Source organism: Vanacampus margaritifer, chromosome 15 (assembly GCF_051991255.1).
Source record: "Vanacampus margaritifer isolate UIUO_Vmar chromosome 15, RoL_Vmar_1.0, whole genome shotgun sequence".
Taxonomy (NCBI): Eukaryota; Metazoa; Chordata; class Actinopteri; order Syngnathiformes; family Syngnathidae; genus Vanacampus; species Vanacampus margaritifer.
Genome location: NC_135446.1, coordinates 8105417 through 8127251, shown reverse-complemented (window position 1 = coordinate 8127251; position 21835 = coordinate 8105417). Strand labels below are relative to the sequence as shown.

The window sequence follows — 21835 nt, the reverse complement described above, 5'->3', positions numbered from 1 at the left end:
ACAAAAAACATTACTCACAGCTGCACACCAATTTGTTTTTATTTTTATTACCCGGCACAGTTACAATGAAAAGAAATAGTGAGCTCACGCAGTAAACACATGCACACGTCACTTTGGCAGAGACTTGAAATAAAATATATATTTTTAAAAAAGCATGCAGTTATGTTCAAAACACATCATGGTCATTACTTGCCGGTTAACGTCTGCACAGCGCTGCACACATCCACACACATCCACCCTGCAAGCCCAACAATCAAAGGTAGTTTTAAATACACAACGTGGAGTTGAGCAGTCAGTGGAAGTTTGTCCTGGGCACATCGATCCAGTCACCGCCAAGAAATGCGGCCTCCAATAACTCGTACTAGTCCGGCCAGCCTGCTGACTTAAAAGATGACATGCCGGTAGCCGGTGTGATACGGAGGACCCACTCGATTTGCATTTCACCATTGGCAAATGATTGTGCAGAACCTAAATATGAATTTGCTGAAAACCTCACCTATGCACACCTATCCACGTAAGAGTTGCTAGCGTTGGCCTTCAGCTGAGCATCCACAGGCATGACAACAAACGGAAGCGCGACGGACCATTCCAGTATCCGTGTGAGCTTGACACTGGACAAGCAGAGGGCTAAACTTCTCAACGGGTAGCTGCTCAACATCAGGTAACAGCAGTGACCAAATAAGGATAGAGAGTTATTTGCCATACAATAATCCCCCTCTATAGCGCACTCTCTCTAGAACACAGATCCTTCTGTTGAGTATAGCTTTTCTTGGGCTGGAATACATAATATGTTTAAAAGTTTCAATGTGATTTTGCATATTTTAAGGTGTAAACTCCAAGAGATCATTTTTCTGCGGCCGACCCGCAAATAGCAAAAATCTGTGTGTGTTACTCATTATAACTGCATTTTAGAATGGCTTCACCTTTTAAAAATGTGTTACATGGCCTCGCTAAATCACTGATTTTCACCCATTCTTCATCTACGTCACTCAATTTTCAAAAACAATCTTTCAGCCATTCATTTTAAAGCATAAGCTTGTAAGATGAGTTTGTGTTTTGGAATTATACTTGAAAGTTTATTTCGGTTTAGACATTCACGATCAATTGTAAATATTTGAGTTGCAAGTTTTCACTCCTTGTGTTGAGGCGAATATATAGTGAGTGTGTGCTGTACTTTGAGATAGTGTCTCTATAATACAAAAGTGATCACACCGCGTCATGCTAAAATACACCTTAAAGGAGAAAAGCATTCAAAACAAAGGAAAAGATGGATGAGCCACATTTTCTGAGGGCACACTAGTAGAACGACTGTTTCGTAATTTTTTCTTTAGATGTGCATGTACTGATAGCAGGTATCAGGTATTGGGTACTCATGGAGACCACAGATACCAGCCACTGACACCCAAGTAAAAAAAAAACCTGCAGCAGGTTTGGCTCCTGATGCCTCTTTTGGCCTATTAGTAACTTACTAGTGAACTACTGTGCTGCACAAGTAACTCAACCAGTACTGTAGTAATGTGTCACACACTAGTAGCCTCTTGGACCTTGCTAGTAGCACCAAAAGCTCACTAGTAGTGTTGCCTCACTAGTAACATTAGTTGTCCTACGGGTGGGGCTGTTTCAGCATTTATTTGCAATTCTTAATACCCAACTTAAGGTTCATACACTATGACGCTCTTTGTCCACAACTCGTCATTAACGCATTAAATCATAAGACAAAGATAAGGAAATGCAAACATTCCCCTCCCCCAAAAACACCAAAGAACAAAGTATTGTAAAACAGTCCAATGTTTTGCCTGTAATTGAAATCTTTATTATTGTTGTTGTTGGATGAGGAATCCAGCAGGTCCAGAAAATCCAAATCCTGCCACAGATTGCTGCTTCTACTCAACTGGCAGGTTAACCAGCTCAACTCCGCCTGGTGAGTAGAAGTGCCTTTGGCGAAAGCCAAACTGTTTCACGTTTTTACTTTCTCAACCCGGATTCCCCATCACTGGCATTAAGCAACCAAAAAAGAATTCTACAGTATGCAGTAACGGTATATTTTTTTAATGAATCGGCCAATTAATTGATAATCGGAATTGAATGATTGAATTGAGCTATTATTTATCAAGCTATTGAAAAAATACTTAAATAGTTTTATGGAAGAAAAAACATCTCCTTAATATCCAACTTAAGGTCATACCGCAGCCAAAAGTGTTACTAGTAGTGGGAAAAAAACACCTTGGTTTAAGACATAATTGTTCTACTAGTGTGCGGAATTGTCCTATTAGTGCCTGGGAACGTCATTCATCCAGGTAATATCAGTAAGCAGCTGGACTGATGTTTGAGCAGGCATTATGCGGTGGCTCACCAGAGGTGGCGCCGTGGACCTACACACCAGTAAGCTGCATATCACAAAATATCGAAAACAGCTTTTCCTAAGCCACTTAACTTGGGACTTGTCCTTAGAAGTCAAAAGCCGGAAACTTTGGCATGGAGGTCTTTAAGCGGATGGCCGTTTCCCTCCATGATACAAACGGAACCCTCCTCCACACCAGGCGCAGCGCCGCTCCTGGTCTGTATCACGCCAAGTTCCGACCCACATCCCCCCGCGGGAATCAGTCTCTTCCTTACTCCCGCCTCCTCCGCTCCCACTCACTCCTCGCACACCGACTCACTCAGGTCCACAGCGCCACCTCTGGTGAGCCGCCGCATCTTACTGAAGTCGTGGTCGGTCCTCAGGTAGGAGAGGGAAGGGCCTCCCTCGCTGTGGCCCGCCAGGTCCTGGGGCTGGGCTTGGGGCGGCAGGGCGCGCATCTCGCCACCACTGCGCCAGTACAGCGTGTACTGCTGCGGGTCGGATACACCGAAGGTGGCGGCGCACACCTGCGCCAGCGCCTGGCTGCTCTCTCCCACTCGCCACTGCAAGGTCCGCACGGCGCTCCTCTCCCCGTCCTGGAACAGTATCCGAACGCACCTCTGGGAGGGGGCAGAAGCACAAATAAGGTCACGAACCAAACAGATCCTCGAAGCCGGCTCCGTTTTAATCATCTGTGACTGCACGGAGCTGTGCAGCTGCATGTCAGTTAGAGCACAGAGGAGGAAATCAGCGCAAGGTGAGACAACTATCTGGACACATTTCATCTTGATTGACAACACAAATACAGAATGACGAGTCTACAAGGAAATCATATTCTGTGATATGAATGAAAGTGCCAGTAATGCTCTTCATTGCTGGATGGAGACTGATGTCGGCCCCTCCTGAGAGAGAGAATCTTCTCCAAAACAGGGTCGGTAATTTGCGACGGAAGAAATCGGATCAGCTCCTCGTAGCAGAGGCACTTAGTTTTTCTCATTGACAATCTTAAGTTGACAAAAGTCATCTGGACGTTGTCTTCTCTGCCTCTTCTTTAAGCTCTTAATTATGCTGCATGCTTGCGGCACCACCTGGTACTACAACTCCAAATTCAGACTTGCCTGTATATTGCAAAAACTGATACAAAACCATCAATTTCAAAATCTGCGCAATTTCAAAGTACAAAAGAACCACATTAATAGCGGGGGCTCACGCTTTAAAAGTGTACACAGCCATACTTACTTATCCATTTTGGAACCACAGACACCCCCCCCCCTCCCCCCCCCCCCCCACACACACACACACACACACACACACACAGCAATAAGAGCCAATTGTCAACAGGTCCAACTTACATAGTCACCAAGCTCGTCGCTGTCCGTGTGCATATTGTGTTTGCCTGCTTGGATGCGTAGATACAGCTCAATAAATTTCATGTTATCTGACCGCCCACTTCCTCATGGCACTCGCTTCACAGATCGCCCGCCTGTGTCGGAGCACAATCTGGCTGCCGGCTCACTTGGATGGGCTATTTGAAGCCCAGAGAGGCACCACGTGACCGCACGCAAACAACGTGCTCGACAATGCCTCTTTTTTTTTTTCTTCTCTCTCTCCTGCATCTGCTCGGACCAATCTGATAACAGGTGAAAGTGTGTGTGTGTGTTCATGCATGGCCCACATCAGAAGATTACCTTTGAAAAGTAATCCCTGCAAATTCATTTCGAGCATGTTTACGAAAGCTGGAGGGGGACCACCCAGGCTTCTGCAAAATGCAAATTATTTTGCACCCAAAGAACGCCTCGCCGACTCCAGTTTAAGGACCTTCTTGTTTAAGGAACTGATTTCTCAGAAAGTTATTTACTCTTCTTGAATGGTCCCAACCTAACCCTGCACTGGGTCCTTATTTACAGCCAGCGCATCGGTTGAGGATTTGATCGAGCACTTTGAACCCTGATCCCTGTGTCTACAGTCCAGTCCAATCCAGCCACCACCAACATTGCTACATGAAAAAGAACCTAAAATGACCACTCTCTTCAGCCCGCCCAAATCCCATCTGCTGGCTCAAAATAATTAATCCAACCTTCTTAAAATCCACAGCTACCTGGCCAGTGGGTTAGGAAAACAACCCAGCATTTTTTTCGTAATCGCACCAAATATCCGCCTTCATTGTTCGTTTTGACATTAGCCACTGAATGGCCGAATCAACTCGCATGGCTTACTCAATGACTGCCGAAAAACACGTCACAGTTCCAAAATAAAAAAGTGCATTGATTATAAAGTCATATTCACTTATCTCATTCAAATGTGTCGGTGTGTAGCCGACACTGGCACATCAACACACAGGAAGTTGAACCTTTCCAGTTTCCAGGATGTTTATTTCTCTTTGGGCCCATTTTAAATCCAGCTACTAGCCAGGCAAATATACCCGTTGCAAGGTCTGCATTGGCCGGGCAAATATTCCCATAACTACTTCTGCGTACGTAGCTTACATGCATGTGTTCTCCCCCACGTGCCATCCAAACATTCCTCTCTGACGACGATACGCTAAGACGCGTACTGACTCGAATGGGAAAATTCTACTTCACTGTTTGTTTGCAATTTGCTAATTAATTTGGCCGATTCGTGCACAGCCCGAGTATTCAGTTTAGATTCTGATTCAAGTGTTCACACCATCAACAACCAACACCGTGGACTTATGCGGCCAACGCTACCTGGCTCTGGATGGTCTCCTTTTGCCTCAGAGCCTCGCCGCCCCGCCGACACCGCCACTGCTTCAGCGCCTCCTGGGCCTCGGATGTAAGGCAGCCTGAGATCGGCTGGTCCCGGTCCAGACTCTGTATCAGATGCAGGCTGGCAAACACGCTGGTCAAGTAGGAGCCACCTGCAAGTCCAAGAGCAGCAAAATGGAATCCAGACAAGCTGCCCACGCCAATGTTTCACTGGACGCTAACCTTCACCACCAAGCCAGGATGGCTCCAGGAGCTCCATCATGTACTCCACCTCGATCAGGGTGTGAGGCCTGTTGGACTCAACGATCACGTAGGACAGTGACGGCAGGAAGTCCTCCCAGCTCACTTCCTGCCCTGCTGAGAACCAAACACTCCAGATGTTAAGAGTTCTGACAAGGAGTGCAAAATTCTGAAACGTTTGAAACTTTCCATGGCAATTGAAAGAGGAATAAAATTATTTGTCCTCTTTGCGTGTTCCAAAATTTGAAGACAGATTTAATGTAAGAAAAAACACCTTTGCAAAAACAGAGATCTCTGGACATTTAACAGCCTCTAATTCATCACTTAAACAGGTGGGATTCAGAGCGTCGAATGTGTCTCTTCCGCGTGTAAAATGACTTCTTATAGTTAAAACCGACCGCCTCTCTTTCATTTGTAGACAAAACATACTCTCTGGGTACTTTTCCATGAGCGATGGCGAAAACAGAGTCAGGAGTGCGTGTTCGAAACAGATTCTGTTCTCAAGGACCAAATGTGTTTTCGCACAAGGAACTTTTTAGACTAAATAGTATGTCCCAGTTTAAGGTCAGATTATACCGAAATCAACACCATCTGCTCTGCACAGGACACAAAACATTTCGACAAGGTTAATATAAAGAATTAAAATGTTAATAATGTGTAACAATGGTTAAAATATGAAATGAAGAATTAAAAATGTTATAATATCTATCACAATTCATAGAAATACACGATTTAAAAATACATAACAACCTGTCATTTCTCATGGATTCATTCTAACATTCGTCAGATTAACTTGCCATGGAACTTGATCAAACTTTGCACCGAAAATTTTCAACCCCTTGCCATGCTTTGACAACCTGGCATCTCACCATGCGCCGTGCCCGGTGTGTTCTGCACGCACTTGCAGATCTGCAGCAACAGCAGCACTTTGTCGACAGGCGAGTGTGCGCGTCGCATCAGCGCCAACTTCCGCTTCACCTTGTCCACCTGCCGACTGTCAGGCGCGCCAGTGCGCAAGCCCAGGCGTTCCGCAGCCCCTTTGCCTTTCAGATGTAAGAGATTCCGCTGGAACCGCTGGCTGGATGCATCCCGTTGATGTAGCGCCACGAGGGCTTTGTCCAGGTGAGACTTCAGGGGCCGCAGCACGCAGGAGAACATGGCACGCTCGAGGGCAAGATCTGCCAAACCAGGAGAACTATTGGAATTCTACCTGTCAATTCCACAGAGCTGGCATAAGTACTTACATTTGGTACTTGTGTACAAGTACCGATACGGTACTTATGTCAAATAATAATAATAAAAAAGACTCCTGTGCTACATAGAGAACCCAATAATTTCTTTACGACATTTTGTATGTGCCCCCACTAGTCTAAACACGTCATTCTGATGAAGGTTACATTTGTGGAATATGAATGAAGCAGCCAAATCCGCCTGCTTTTAATCATCTCTGGGGGCAGCCATTTTGAAAATGACATCACAGTTGCTCAGGGCAAGGTGACGACCAATCACGGCTCAGCTTATATTTACCTGATGGTAAAATGGGTGGATTTTGCTGCTTTCTTCATATTCAGCAAATGCAATATTGATCAGAATACCATCTTTAGACGAGTCGGCATGCAGAGAACATATTGGCAAGATAATTTCTGGGTTGACTTCCCCTTTAAATCAAAGTAAATTATAGACTCTGAAATGTACTTAGCTACAAGTACATCAACTGAAACTCAATTTTTACTCATTTACATACAATTCCCGTTTTGACAACCTGACATGAGAAAAAAACAGTTCTTCAAAAATAATTTTTTGCTATCGCAACACTATGTGCTCCCATAACTTTGCTAAGATCATAAACAGGCTAATCTAGCGTCATCTGCCAAGGCTGAAAAAAGTAGCAAGCCTATTTTGACATCATAAGGCGTAGAAAGTACAGCTATCGGGGTTCAAATGTAGGGAGTAGAAGGTCTCAGAAATTAAATTGAAGTTAAAGTACCAAATGCATCTCGTTGAAGTACTATAGCCAAGTATTTGTACTTGGTTACTTCACACCACTGCCGTTCCCAGCATGCTTCTCATCTCTCTCTCACCTGTGCTGAAGTAGATTTCATATGTCCATCTTGCTCGCTTACAAGTATGTTAAGTGACTCCATGTTTTTACTGTAAAACTACCCCTCCCTTAGCCATCTCTCCCCCCGCACCCCCCCTTTGAATCGTGCGCTCTCCAAGCGTGCGTGGGCCCCGTGAGATCTTTTTATGATAAACGAGAGTGAGGGAAAAAAATGCAAATGGCTCCCACCAACGCAAAAGCAGATAAATCAGAGTGAAGGAAGGAAGGCGAGCGGCCCAGCAATCCCCCCCCAGAAGTCCGTGCAGTGCCAGGCAACACACGTGCACGCACATACACACAAGCCTACGCACAGAGCTGCGTGACTTTTATAGTTTTTATTTATGCGTGTGCACAACCAAACAATATTTGTCTTATTGGTTTTGATTTGGATTCTGCTTGGATGTGTTTACCTTTCTCATTCTCTGGCACCAAAGTTTCAATGGGAGGTTCCAGCTCGCCGCTTTCTAGTAAACAGGACTTGGCCTGGGACAGGAAGAGGCGCACACCCTGCAGGAGTTGCACGGATGTCACACACGGTGAAGAGGATGAGGCGGCGGCGGCCACCGATTTGAGCAACCTTGTCTGAGCCAGGAGGAAGTCCTGGACCGTCGCTCCAAAAATAGAGCGCCTGTCCCGGGACAGCTCCTGCACCAGTCGCGCCAGACGCTTGTCCGGAGCGAAGAAACACACAAATGCCTCACTCATGCGGTGCAGCCCGCCACGGCCTCGTGACCGCATCAGCGGTGGCCGCCGGGAATCCTGAGTTTGGGTTTGGAGCCCACTCTCAAAATCGGAATCCGAATCATTTTCCTCATCCAGACTGCTGAAGGAGCTGTTGCTGTCCAGCTCAGACAGAGATGGAGCCGGCCGGCGCTCCGGCGCCAGTAGAGCCACGTCGATGGCAGGCACATCTGCTGGGACCGTCTGCCGAACGTCAGGAGGACGGTCCACCTGAAGCAGAGTACAAACATACTGATCATCAGCCTGACATTGACTATTTTTCCCTTCCTTGCGATTTAAATCGGAAAAGGCCAAATTATCGGATGTCTTGAAAAGATTATCCTGAGCAGTTACCCTGGGTATGAAAAAAAAACGGTTACTCCGACGAGTATAAGCCCCTTTCAAAATTTACGGTGGCAAGTCCTTACGAGTGTCGTATGGACAACAATGAGTTCAGTCGAGCCACATTGGAACAAAATGATCGCCAATCTGGAAGTGACCTGAAGTTTGCGCTATTGCCAAATGCAAATTGAGGAGCAACTGGTCATGTTCAGTGTTTGTATGACATGGCTCAAATTTTTTTTCTTTTGTATTCACATTTTCTCGCAGTCCTTTAAAAGTGGGGAAGGAGCCGTTGTGTTTCACGTCTTTATTGAAGAATTGAAAATGTACACAATTTCCATGCTCCTTGTGATGAATCTGCAGTCAAGAAATACACATTTACTGGACTAACATTGGCCTAACTGGAAACGGGAGCTAGTTCATCTGGAAGCCAGTTGACGAATGGGAACCGAGATTTAGCACAACCAGATTGACTAGTGAGTCTTTTTTTTCTTTTGAGAATCTTACTTGAGGCGCTCGGGCGACCATCATGTCCTCTTCCTCAGACCCTGCAGACCCTGGTAACACGGCAGGGGTTCTCCTCAGGACCCCTGCTCCGGCATGAACTCTTCTCTGGGAATTGGAGTCGTGCAGCCTCTTGGAGCCACTGGGCATCTCCATGGACGGGGGCGGGGAGTAGGAGCCCACCCCCTCAAGCGACAGATTCATGGAGGACTCTGAGAGGCGCAGCCGCATGCTACGCTTGAAGCGGTGTCGCTTGTTGGAGGCACTGTGGCTCTGGAGTTCTGATTGCTATGAGAATGGAAAAGATGGCTGCATCAGCTCATCGTCCTTGCTTCTGATTCACAACATTGATAGTCATGTGCTATTATCCATTAGGGCCGGATAAGAACAAACTGGACTGAGAACGCCTGCGGCTGACTGGGGCCAGTCTAGGGTGAACCGTGCCTCTCACCCAAAGTCATCAGGAATCAATTCCAGCCTGACACAACCTACCTTCCAGACTTCCAGTTGCAGGAAGAGAGGGTTTATAAAGCACAGTTTGCTTTGACTGCCCTGAACACGCCATCGGTCCAAGGCCGCCTCCACCTGTATCAGGCTGCTGCTCACTGACGCCAGAGGTCCATTTTGAAGTTCTGATGCGCTGGGAGAGTTCCAAAAGTCTGTGTGGAGACCAGATGGAAAGGTTAGGCTTTTGGTTTCAACAGTAACACTGTCGTCTCAACGAGAAATAATGACGATGCGGTGGATGCACCTTGGCCCATGTGCGAGATGCTCTCCAGCTGCCTGTGTGTCATGGCGTTAGCAATGGCATCTGGCAACTGAAGAGGCAAAGGCAAGACGTCCCTGCAGAGAAAATAATCCAACAATTGTTTCAAATGATGATCATCTTAAATTTTGTTGTGAAAGCTAAGTAATCAGGTTGCCAAGAAATGGAAGATTTGGGTAGATTTCTGGAAAGTTTCCGGTAAATGAAACTGGGAAATTTAAGCAATCAAGAAAGATTGTGTTGATCCAATTCCAATGAATTCCCATTCAATGTTCTCAACTTTGAAAATTCCCAGAAATTTGCAACCTTTCATACTAACGAACAATTTCAATGAAAGTTCAGTTTCGTAACAGCTGAACGCGATTGGATACATCTACAGCTACCATTTCATCTGTGTTGTGTGTTGCTATTTACATATATACACATTTATTTTATATTTTTTAAGAAAAACGGGGACCCTATAACTCCAAAACTTGAAGCGATAGAGAAAAACTGAGATCAGTTTTAGATTCCGCACCCAAAAATTTAAAAAACAGCGGTCAGACCTAACTCAACAAAAGTTGTGTTCCTTAGTGTTATTGTTGTTCAGTAGAAACACAATTAACTGGACCTGCTGACACAGTAGAAAGCCACCAGGCGACACAAGTCCGGGAAGCTGAGCGCCGAGCTCTCCAAGGCGAATGCTGGCGGAAGAGGAAGCAGAGTTTGAGTGACAGGCTCCCCCCTCGCCGTCAGCTAGGTGAAGCTGCACTCACTGTAGTCTTCCTCACAGATGAAGCACTCCTTCACAGAGGACGAACTCCTGTCGGCCGTGACCCTCACGCATAAAACCTTCCTCTTGCTCAAGCTGCACTTGCGCACCAAGAATGTCTGCAAGTAGACCAACATCATCATCAGCTTCATTTTAAAGACTCTCTGAAAGGAAATTCACAAATGTGTTTCTAAATACATTAAACATTCATTCATGAAAACTTGGGCTAAGAGCGAGAACTATATGTGGTGTTGAAGTGTGGAGATATAGCGTTAATTCAGTTTTGAGTACCCCCCTCCCCCCACTATGTAAGAACTGAGCCATTTATTCATTCATTTAATCATAACATCAATGCTAATTTGCATTAGCTTATTAATGGCTTTTTTGCGTTATAGTTTAGCATTAAGATAGCTGACTTTCATTAGACGGTATACAGTACTATTAAACATTTTAGTGTTTTAATATTTCAGTTTTCAATTCTCTTTTGTTGTATGCTCGGTTTGTATGTGTTGTTCCGTGTGTGTTAAAAGTAGCAATTGTTTGAAAGTGTATAATCTCTGTAAGATTCATTCATTCACATTTGGTAGGGTTGTCCACGAGTTGGAAAACATTGACTGTATTTTCACTTTGTGTGGTCGTCTCTGTGCTGGTGTGCTCACCCCGACAGGCTCTCTAAGGAGAATGTAGAGGACAGATTCTTGCTTGAGTGACAGCTGAAGCCACACCGAGTGTGTTAACAGCAAACGATCTAAGACGCTAAAGGCCCTCTGGGCACCTGGCTGAGTGGCGCCCGCCTCCTGCATCTGAAACAAACAACACGGATCACCTCACATCTATGCAGTCCTCTTTGTTTTTGTGGCTCAAATCAATCATGAGTCGTCGCCAGTGGTGGAAATGTACAAAGTCCAAATACTTCGGTACAGTTCTTCAGTAGATTTTTCAAGTTTCTGACGATTCGAAGATTAGTGCTTTTACCCCTTACACTTGAAACCGATATCTGAAATTTCTATTTCTTTCTATAGTGACTCAGATCTTGAGGACTTTTACAAGGTGGAAAACACAGAGACGGCAGTGACGTGAACCAGGAAGCATTAACAACTATGAAACAACAGATAAAACAGGGATTGTATATAATCAGGCTTGGGGAGTAACGGAATACATGTACCGCCGTAATAGCTTTACAGGTACATTTATTAAAAATGGGGATTACAATTTCTACGATGAGAAAGAGGGTGAGAGAGAGAGAAGGACAGAGCGAGAGAGAGCGCGAGTGGGACCGTTGCTCCATGTCAGGGAGGTGGGAACGAACGACCTGACTAGTCGCGTCCTCAACACGCGGGCAGTTTGAAAAAGCTTCACGGACGGGAGGAGGGAATGGCGACCGGTATTCACTGGAACTTACTCGGAGCGAAAGTTTGAGCTGAGAGTCCAGCGGCATGCTACACGCTGTAGCTTCTTGCGAGCTATCCCGCTAGCCTACAACCATAATGTGAGTTACACCTTCCAAACAAATCTTCCTCACACCAATTCACTATTTAAACATCATACGCAACATATACACGGCTATACTTGTGGCTGGGATAAAAGTTCATTTTGCAATTGATGTCGCGCATCGTCATCCTCATTGGATGACTATCTATCTATCTATCTATGAGGTGTGGTTGCTTTTAGTTCAGTTCGAAAACAGCATATGGCCTTCAATCAATCAATCAATCAATCAATAGCCTACATGCTTTTTAACTCTTTGACTGCCAGACGTTTTCAGAAACGGGATGTTGCCAGTGCCAGCCGATTTAAGCCTTTTGACTGATCTTTCAAGGTCCACAGAAAATGTTGTGTTTGGACTATGGAAACACACATACTATGAAATGAAAGATTGAACTCTCATCTTTCATCAGAAAAAAAAGTTTGTTTCTACCTTATTCCGTTCTTCAGTAATCAACAATAGAAAATGGTTAGTTTCACCGAAATGCTCTGTTTTGAAACAAAAAGCGGAGAAAAAGAGCTTTTTGTGAAATGATGTTATTTCATGCACTCTAGTGAATTGTACACTTCTTTTTGTCCATGAATGATGCCACAAAAACCTAAATAGTGCTTTACTTCTGTAAAACGCTATCACCAACAATGAAAAAGTGTTTTTAGATTGCAAAATACGTTTATTTCCATTCAACAGTGTAACAATTTGACAAAACAATTTCGCAAACTATTTACAAATGTGTGCAACTGTGGTACTATTTACAATTATGTGGATGTTTCAAATACAGTTTTTCTTTTTGTAACACTCCCTTGCGTGCAAGGAGAGGGAGCAGGATTTGCACAACAGATACGTTTCACTGCGATTGTCCCTTTCACGTGTAGACGTTACACTTTCTTGACGGCCTTTTTTTCGGGGGAATAGCAAGTAGCAGACTGTACCCACTACTCCGATGAATATGCATTGGACTCGGGGTACTCTTCGTCGTTCAATTGAATGTCCGCCTGTGCAGAAGTGCTCGGTTGTGCTCCGCATTTTCCGGTGTTAGCATCGCTAGCTGCGTCAACGCTTCCAACTTCGGCGTCAACTTCGGAGTCACCATCATCATCATCGATGATGATCATCGTCGTCATCAATGTGCTCTTTAGCGTTGGTCGATGCCTTTCGTCTTTGAAAAAAATTCCCAAGTGTGAGCTGCTTGCAACCGGTCGCCATTGTTCGCTTCCTCAGCCATCGAGCTCCGCCTCACGTCTTCTACTGCCGCGTCAATGCTTCCAACCTCGGAGTCACCATCATCATCATTGATGATGATCATCGTCATCATCAATGTGCTCTTTAGCGTTGGTCGATGCTTTTCGTCTTTGAAAAAAAACTGCTCGAGCGTGAGCTGCTTGCAACCGGTCGCCATGTTCTCTTCCCTTCCCCAGCCATTGTCCCCTCTAGCTCCGCCTCACGTCTTCTACTGACGCCTACCCAATCTTGTCAAAAGAGAGTCATTGCTGCCATCTAGGGGCCAAAAATAGTCATTAGGCTAACTAGATCTGCTTGAAACTTTCACCACAGCTGGCCAAGGCTTTCCTCCACCCATTTCAAAAAAAAAATTGGATGACGTCTTTTAACGTCATTGGCGACCCTCCGTAGGTTTTTACTTGATGTCTTTTAACGTCCATGGCAGTCAAAGAGTTAATTACACCAGGATTTTTGCTATCACCCGCAAATAGCAGGGGCACATTGTATAGAATATATATATTGTGGTGATATTTATTTTTATTTTGTCTTCATGAGCATACCCAATATTAGAGTAATCCAAAATTAATCCAGTTACATTACTTTAATATTATGGTACTTGGATTACGTTACTAACTACATTTTTTTAGCAGGTAACTTGTAACTGTAATGGATTACATTTTAAAAGTAACCCTCCCAACCCTGTAAATAATTGACAGTAAAAATTGCTTTTTACTTTTTACTTGAGTACATGTCAGACCAGACGAAAAACATGCTGTGGAGTAGCGTGACAGCTCGAAGGACTTGAGATGAGCCTTAAACACCTCATACTTTTAAACTGGGCTGTAGGTGTTCTGATGAAACCCATTACTCTTGCCGCAACAGCGCTACCTAGTGGCGGAATGACGTAGTTAGTAGCACGTGTCATCATCCCGCGCAGGGCGAATAGAGCATCCGTCTGTGCAAACCAGGCTGCCGCGGTCTCCCAAAACTCCGGCATCTTGAGAATAACAATATTCGATATGTTCAATACAGTCACTGACACTTGAAAAGTGACAACATGGTCACCGGTGTGGTACCCAAATAAAGGAGATGTGGCGCAAAAGACAAATCATTTTGGACGGTTTAGATCTTCTTCCGCATCTGTGTGGTTAAATTCCAAATTTTCTTGGTATTAAATGTGTTAGACTTGGACTTGCAGCCTGCTCATTCATAGCATAGCGAGCATTAAAGACAAAAGAACTGTCAGAAGTTCAGACGGAGCTTAAAATGGTTTTAGACTGGTTACCCAAGCTGCAAGGCTAATGCTAACGATAGCTTTATGGTAGCAGTCCATTTTCAGTGTCTGGCCCTCGAAATTGTGGCGCTCGCTCGACTTGGTGTGCTGCTGGATGTCACATTGTGTGGGCTGCCGGCAAGCGTTCGCCAGCGTAACAGCAGATGGTTGCCATGGCAACCCTGGCCTACACATTCTACCAGGCATTCCCACTCAGTGAAACACCTTTTCCCTGATAAGCCGAGGCTACGCGCGCACACGCACGCTGACACGCACGCACACACCAACGCGGTTGTTAAAGTGGCAAGGGGACTACGGCTTTATTTCCACAAAGATTCGGACGAAAATAAATAAATAAATAAAAGTGACGCCTTGTGTACGCGTGTATTTCTTTTCTCTCTCTCCCCCCCCCCCACCCCTCTTTTTTGTTGCCTCCCTTGCGCTTCAGCATCATGCAAGGAATATACAGCTACATACTTTGTTTCCATTCATTTGCACATCAACACTCACCTCCTGACACCTGTTATGTAACTCCTCCCCCTCTGGCAGCGTGCGCGCGCGCCGCTTCGCCACAAGTTGGCAAATAATAGCCCGAGAGGACTCATTTGTCATATCCGGGATAATTGTTTTCATCAATTCATTCGTCTCCTCCACAGCACCATCGTTGGCTAAAACTTGTGCGTGCGTGTTAGACGTTCAGGGAGCACGACCTCAGCAGAATTTCCTTACGTAAAATGCAACTGCGCCCACACACACTCACCCGAGGTGGGAAGTACAAATACATTATTAGTGTACTTAAGTACATTTTTCAGGCAACTGTACTTTACTTTAATATTGTGTATTTATTTTTCTGAACACATTTTGCTTGGACACCAAAATAAAATTGTGTATGTGTGTGTGTGAGTCAGAGTTATAGCGCATCCGGATTGATTGATTGACTCATTGGGGGGAAAAAACATTGTTTCTAGAGTTCAAAAACATTTTGTCTAGTGTGAAAAACATATAGGCTACAGGTGTATTTTGACTTTTTGTTATGAGCATTTTTTTTCTCAATCATTTTCCAAGTAGTCCATTTTTCTTCTCAGTACAAGCACTATGAAAGTTGCAAGAAGAAATGAGGAGAAGAAGGAAACCATTTTGTGTGCCAAGATGGCTTTTATGTGCCCAGTTAGGGAGAGTGCCTGTTTTCATAACTAACAGTAAAAAATAACATTTTGTTATTGTACATCTCAGAGAAGGGGCAATAGAACCATGGGGGGCGGGGACACTCGGGGCACAGTCCGTCACTTTTTGTCTTTGCCTTTGCTCCTTTTCTCATGTATGATTTTACACTCCTGAAGGTCTGCACATCCCAAGCCAGCGGGCTAATGGCTGACCGCCACCACGGTGTGGGACTGTGGGCAGTAGTTCAGAGACACTTTGACTACGCTGCCATCTCCTGGTACAATAGCCTCTCACACATTTTGAACAGAAAATTACAGACAGCTCAAAACAAACAAATTAGTGTGATCCCAAAAGTTCATCCACATACACACCTGAACTTAAAAACACAAAAATGACTAGCAGTTGAGAAACACGTCATATACATATACATATATATATATATATATATATATATATATATATATATATATATATACACACACACATATATATATATATATATATATATAAATGCTGCTCACCTTTAAAATCTGAATCGAATTCATAGGTTAAAAAAAACCTCATAACATAGATAGCACTTATTGACCATACAACAGATCACTAGACATTGAGGACGGGGGGTTGTTGGGGGAGATGGGGAGAGAGAGAGGGGAGAGAGAGAGAGGGGTGGGGGGGGGGGGGCTCAGACAGGATATAGGAGAAGATAGCAAGCTTGGAATTGAGATGGGACTAATCAGAGCAAAAAAACGTCTGAGATAAATAATAATAATAATCTCAAACTAAGTGCCAAAATAACTGATAAATTACTTTTCATTTGTAAGTAAAACTCACTTTTATCCCATTTCAGGAAATTATATCAAATGATCTTGAATGGTATTGGTGAAAAATGTGCAATATGTTGGCGATATTGAATTATATAGCATTATAAAGATTTTTTTTTTTAAAGCAATATGTTGGCACATGGAATTTTTCAACCAGTTTTTTCTGATGGCCTAAGCATTTTTCGTAACTACTGTACTGTCTTTTTTTGTGTGTGTCAAACTCTTCACACAAATAAGAAAACCTTTCACAAAATTAGCAAAACATTATAGTAGTTTTCTTGCAAAAGCAATAAAGTGTCGCTTAACTCTTCACAACTTTGTAAAAAAAAAAAAAACACATTAGCAAGCACACAATGCACCACCTCCACAATGATGGGAAGAATCAAAAACACATCTGGCATCTGTGGACAAGGTAGCCTTTGTTTGAGTTCTCATCAAAACAAACACAAAACTTTTTTTTTCATGTCAAAACACAACCACCAAAACTAAAAGTAATATGAGGGATGGAGAGAGAAAGTTGACATTAGAATGGTGAGAATTGGTTGGGAAATGCCGTGCGCATTCACACAATGAAGACAAGCGATTTCTTGATTACTTTCAATGCTGTCATCATCACATCACTATGCGTTTGCACGCCTCCTGCACCCCAAACAAAAACACGGAAGTGTTGCGTGCATATGGTGTGTGAGCGTATATTTCCTGCGTCTGTGGCTTTCATATTAACGGATGAAGTTAGACGACTGTTGCCGCACTTGCTTATTAACAAAATGAGGTAAACTGGCGAGGAAAAAAAAAAAACAGGTTGACGGCCGCCCGCAACGCATCTGTGTGAACATGATGATGGCTAAATTTAGCCTGATGACTAACGGGAAAGCTACAAGTGTCTACATAGGGGGCGGGTTGGTGGGGTCCGACTGCCTGCTATGATGGCAGGTGTCCATTTTAGGGTGACAAAGCCATTCGTGAGTCAGCTGTAACACAACACTGTAGGGGAGAACCGTTAGCATAACTATGAATATTCATTAGTTTGCAAGTGGATCACTTCGGGAGTTTGTGTGTGGGGGGTGTTTTGTGTGTGTGCGGCGCGTAACAATGGCGTGTTGATGACCAGTCATGCACTGTTTGCAGAACATTTGTGGACTGCAGTCATGACTTTTGTGGCCACCAGATGGCGTCAATGACACCCACGTAAGCGAACTGAAACACCAATGCATCCGACATTAATGTATTTCAAGAGAAAAAAACAGGACATCAATGAATTCAACCTAACACTCCACCATATGTTACTGTTAAAGTCAAACTTTTCAAGTGTAAATGCATTTAAAACCAGCAGGTTCAAAACTATGCGTACACTTCATTGTACTTTTCTTTATTTGTCTTGAATTATTCAATTTGTTTTTCCTTCTTTGCTTTTAAATGTTATATATAAGCTTTATTTCAACTTCACTAATTGTCCAAAATGGTGACCATGCAGCTTCAGCTCTTTAACTTGCTCAAAACCGATCTTCAATCAAATAACCTGCTTCAAATCCACAGCTACCCGACGAGTGCTCTGGGAAAATAACCCAGTACATCTCATTTTAATTTGTTACTCCGTTCTTCGATCAGGGAAAGCGCTACCGGGGCTTGAGGTATAGGAATCACATGATTTTCTATCGGTCAAGCCTCCTTGAACCAATGGAGAGAACAAACCCTGTCTTTTATTTATTTTTTTAAAGGAGAAGAAAAAAAGAAAAAGACTATACTGCAGGACTGTTAATTGCTCTTGGGGGTGCATAATGGGTCGGGGAGGGGGCACATCTCTGCTTCCATGCCACACACGCGCATGCAAGAAGAGGCGAGGAAAGCGGCGCGAAACATCACGTCCACTCCCACGCCGACAGGATGGCGCTTTTCACTCTTGACGATTATGTAACGTCCCGACTCCCGAGAGTGAGTTGCCGCCCACTTGGGCTTACTTTCACCTGATCTCGTTGCGCGACCTCTCCGTCCGTCAAGCGCCCCAACTCACCAACACCGACTTTGTTGCTCTTCATTAAAATAACGTCATCGTTGAAGTTGACGCGTTTTGGCAAAGTTGACATGCAGCAACGTGCATGGGCGGCGCACGTTGCGGGATGTTACAAACGAGCCCGCGATCAGGTGACTTACCTTGGGCTTCCTCCCCGGACGGGTGTGGGTCCTGGTGGCGCCTGGAGGAGAGCGAAGTCGTCAGCGAGGAAGAGCGCGCTCTTCCATTGACCGCGACAAGGCGCAGGAGGAGACTGAGCGCATCTCCAGCAGTCCCGTTGGTCGCCAGCCTGTGCGTGCGCGCGCGCGCGTGAAACTTGCACTGAGTCGAGGCGACTCCTGATAGCCCGACTCCATCTCAGGCGTGGCCAGGAACGCCGTCATTCCACCGGAACTGGACTTTGACGCACGTCAGGCGCTATTTGTGTCCCAAAGCTTGCAGGTGCTGGGGGGGTTGTGATTCCTCTACTTGTCCACAGGGGGGCGCCGCCCTTCTTGTTTGTGCGCTCAGTAGTTCAGCCTGTGAGTGAAACTTTGGTGCCAATCAGCCGCCAAATGGGAGTCACACAGACACATCCATCAGTGCTGCAGCGACGATTTAGAAAACTACTATAATAACCCCCCGATTATACCAGTAGTAGTAGTTTTTATTTTTTTTGTTACGACCAGGAAGAAGAAAATATCCCGAGTTCATCCTTCCAGTAAGTTAGTGGGATTCGCTATTTAAAAAAAGGCAACATGACTAGTAGATTGTTGATACAAAAGTCTATATCCTTATAGGTAATCAGAATTGAACTTTTACAAATGGTAAGTCATGATAAATGCATACACTACATAAACAATCACGTCAAAATCGCGAATATGTTTGTAGATCTCAAAAACAATAGAAAATCACGAATTTATAATGGGAGAGTCGACGTTGGTTCAGTAGCAATTGGGTTCAAAAGTTGAGATCAAAAGTCCTCCACATATAGAAATGATTGGGATGGCTGCCATCCCTCATATCCCCAGCAAGTGGCGCACTCCTTGGATGTTGAGGTTGGTATTAAGTTGGGTTATTCTCAATTTGTAATTTTCGGTGTTTAAAATGGTGTTAAAACGATAAGTGTGCCGTCATAAGACGGTGCATCATGAAAGCCGCGAATGAAATATTTAAAATAATAATAATACATGTTGAAGTCTAAATCCCACATTGATCCACCTCAGGTCACGAGGTACAGATCCCGGCTTGCGCATGTACTTTTTTTTGTCTTCTATTTTTATTTGTTTAGTTAGTTTTTAGTCGCACAGTTTTTTTTTCTTTCGTTGTCAAGACAATACCCGATCACACACCTTCGCCTAAATTGTTTTTGAACGTTCTCGCTTACCGTACGCAATACGCATCTGGTTCAGCAAGAAAGCATTCCCTTCAATGATGTACATACACGACCGAGAAGGATCTTTATAAGACTCGAGTTAGTTTATTGTTACTCACGATGTCAAGCTCGATTGCTAATGTGCCAACAAAATTCAATTTCAATCAAAAGTCAATCAAGGAAAGCGCTTGACTAATTGAATGTTGTTTGGCGTTTTTCTCCCCCACCAGAAACTGATGTCCGCAATGAAAGAGTGATGTCTACATCATGCACATCTCGTTACCAACATCTACAAGGTAGCACAAAACATACTTTAGACTCCGGAAGTTGTCACCGACAGCATTTCTCATACTGGCCAGGAGATGGGGACAGCGTGGCGTCCAGACAAAATTCCACAAACGGTAACTACACATGGAAAAAATAGTTGGCACCGGTCTTATAATGCGAATTAATTTTGCCTATTTTCTGACATGCTGCAAACTTGAGAGGCATGCAGTTATCATTACCAAATATATGTATAGTGTATAGTGGTGATTATATGCCAGAAAATGTACAACTGACCACTTACAAGTTTAGAAACGGAACTAAACTAACTAAACTGAACTAAGATGCATTAATGAGGTTTTCTTTCTTTTCATTTTTGGTATTATATTTAATCCATCACTCAATCAATCAATCAATCAATCAATCAATCAATCAATCAATCAATCAATCAATCAATCAATCAATCAATCAATCAGTCACTCAATCCAATTTCAAATTGTCCAAAGGCTCAAAATTTCAGCTTCTCAACAGTAAATATCATCCGATTTCTGAAAGCGGGCTGACTATCTTTTTCCTGTATAATATCGCCCCTCGATTTGGAATCGTTTTTTTTTTTCCTCCCCAAAAAGTTTTTTTTAAATATTTTTTAAAAAGTGTTAATTACAATCACAAATAATTTATTTTGTGAACTGTCATTTTGAAATGTCTTGTAAATTATTATTTTTCAATCCGGTTTATCGCCAAAATAATCAACAGCTCAATCAATTATTATAATATTCGTTAGTTGCAGCCCTATTTAAGATTTTTATGTTTGGTGTGTAATTTTTTTTTATTGCAAGATAAAATCTATCTAAATATTTAAATGAGACACTTTCTGAGCTTTAAAGCTTGTTTAAGCCATTCCTTATAGAAGGGAAGGTTTTACCTTACGCGCGAAAAAAAGAAAAGCATGGTCAAAAGACCTAACGTCTGATCAATTAGTGGATAAAACTAAAAAAAAAAAAATAAAAAACATTTATCAAGATAAATATAAACACTTTTCAAATGATTCTGAAAATAAAAAGTGAAGTCTACCATAATTAAATATTATAGTTTGATAGAAATAAATACATGTTAATATATGAGAGTATTAGTGCCACAGTGAAAAAGAAAAAGAAAACACTGGTATAATCTTGCATTTTTGAGAAAAAAGAATCAAGTGGTATTATTATTATTATTTTTACAAGGGAAGGTGAAGGGATGATCGATGTGCAGTTTGACTTTCACATATAGTTTGAACTAGTCCGTATTTTGGCATTTTTTACATGTCAAATATAAAACAATGTGAAATCATTGTAACTGTAAAAGCACACTATTTATTTTCTTTTACAAAAAAAATATTAGAAATACATATTGATTGTTCATAAATGTATTGTAATTTCACAAATATTTGTTGTTATTTAAAAGGAATAAATTCAACTTTAAAACCATTTAAAAAAAAGAAAAGAAAAAAAACACATTTATATTCACTGAGAAATTAAGAGTTTTGGAATTGCTAACATGAGTTACTTTATGACTGAAGGAAAGAGGCCGTGTAGTTTGTTACTTGTGCCAAGTTGGCCCTGGGGAACAAATGTGGAGAAACTTGGGGTTGGGATGGCTGGCAGAATCGTCATCTGGTGGGTCTTCAAGTTTTGAAGTCAGTTGACAGCCACATGGATGCAGTTGCGTCATCTAGCCACACGAGGGGGCCATTGCATCGCAAATCTTGTGT

General features: G+C 43.3%; 1 protein-coding gene across 2 annotated transcripts; it reads right to left on the bottom strand.

Annotated features, from left to right (window-relative positions):
* Window positions 1–21: 21 nt before the first annotated feature.
* rin1b (Ras and Rab interactor 1b) lies at window positions 22–18874 on the bottom strand. 2 transcript variants are annotated; one of them, XM_077545643.1, is made up of 12 exons: window positions 18605–18874; window positions 11151–11294; window positions 10496–10610; window positions 10351–10423; window positions 9726–9817; window positions 9467–9633; window positions 8978–9262; window positions 7819–8359; window positions 6177–6485; window positions 5290–5424; window positions 5050–5219; window positions 22–2961 (listed from the first exon to the last, which is right to left on the bottom strand). In XM_077545643.1, the coding sequence occupies exons 2-12, from the start codon at window positions 11292–11294 to the stop codon at window positions 2638–2640; spliced, it is 2355 nt and encodes a 784-aa protein (XP_077401769.1). In that variant the 5' UTR covers window positions 18605–18874; the 3' UTR covers window positions 22–2637. The 2 variants fall into 2 exon arrangements, with proteins under 2 accessions (XP_077401769.1, XP_077401770.1); XM_077545644.1 differs by having other exon boundaries at window positions 5290–5421.
* Between the last annotated feature and the right edge of the window lie 2961 nt (window positions 18875–21835).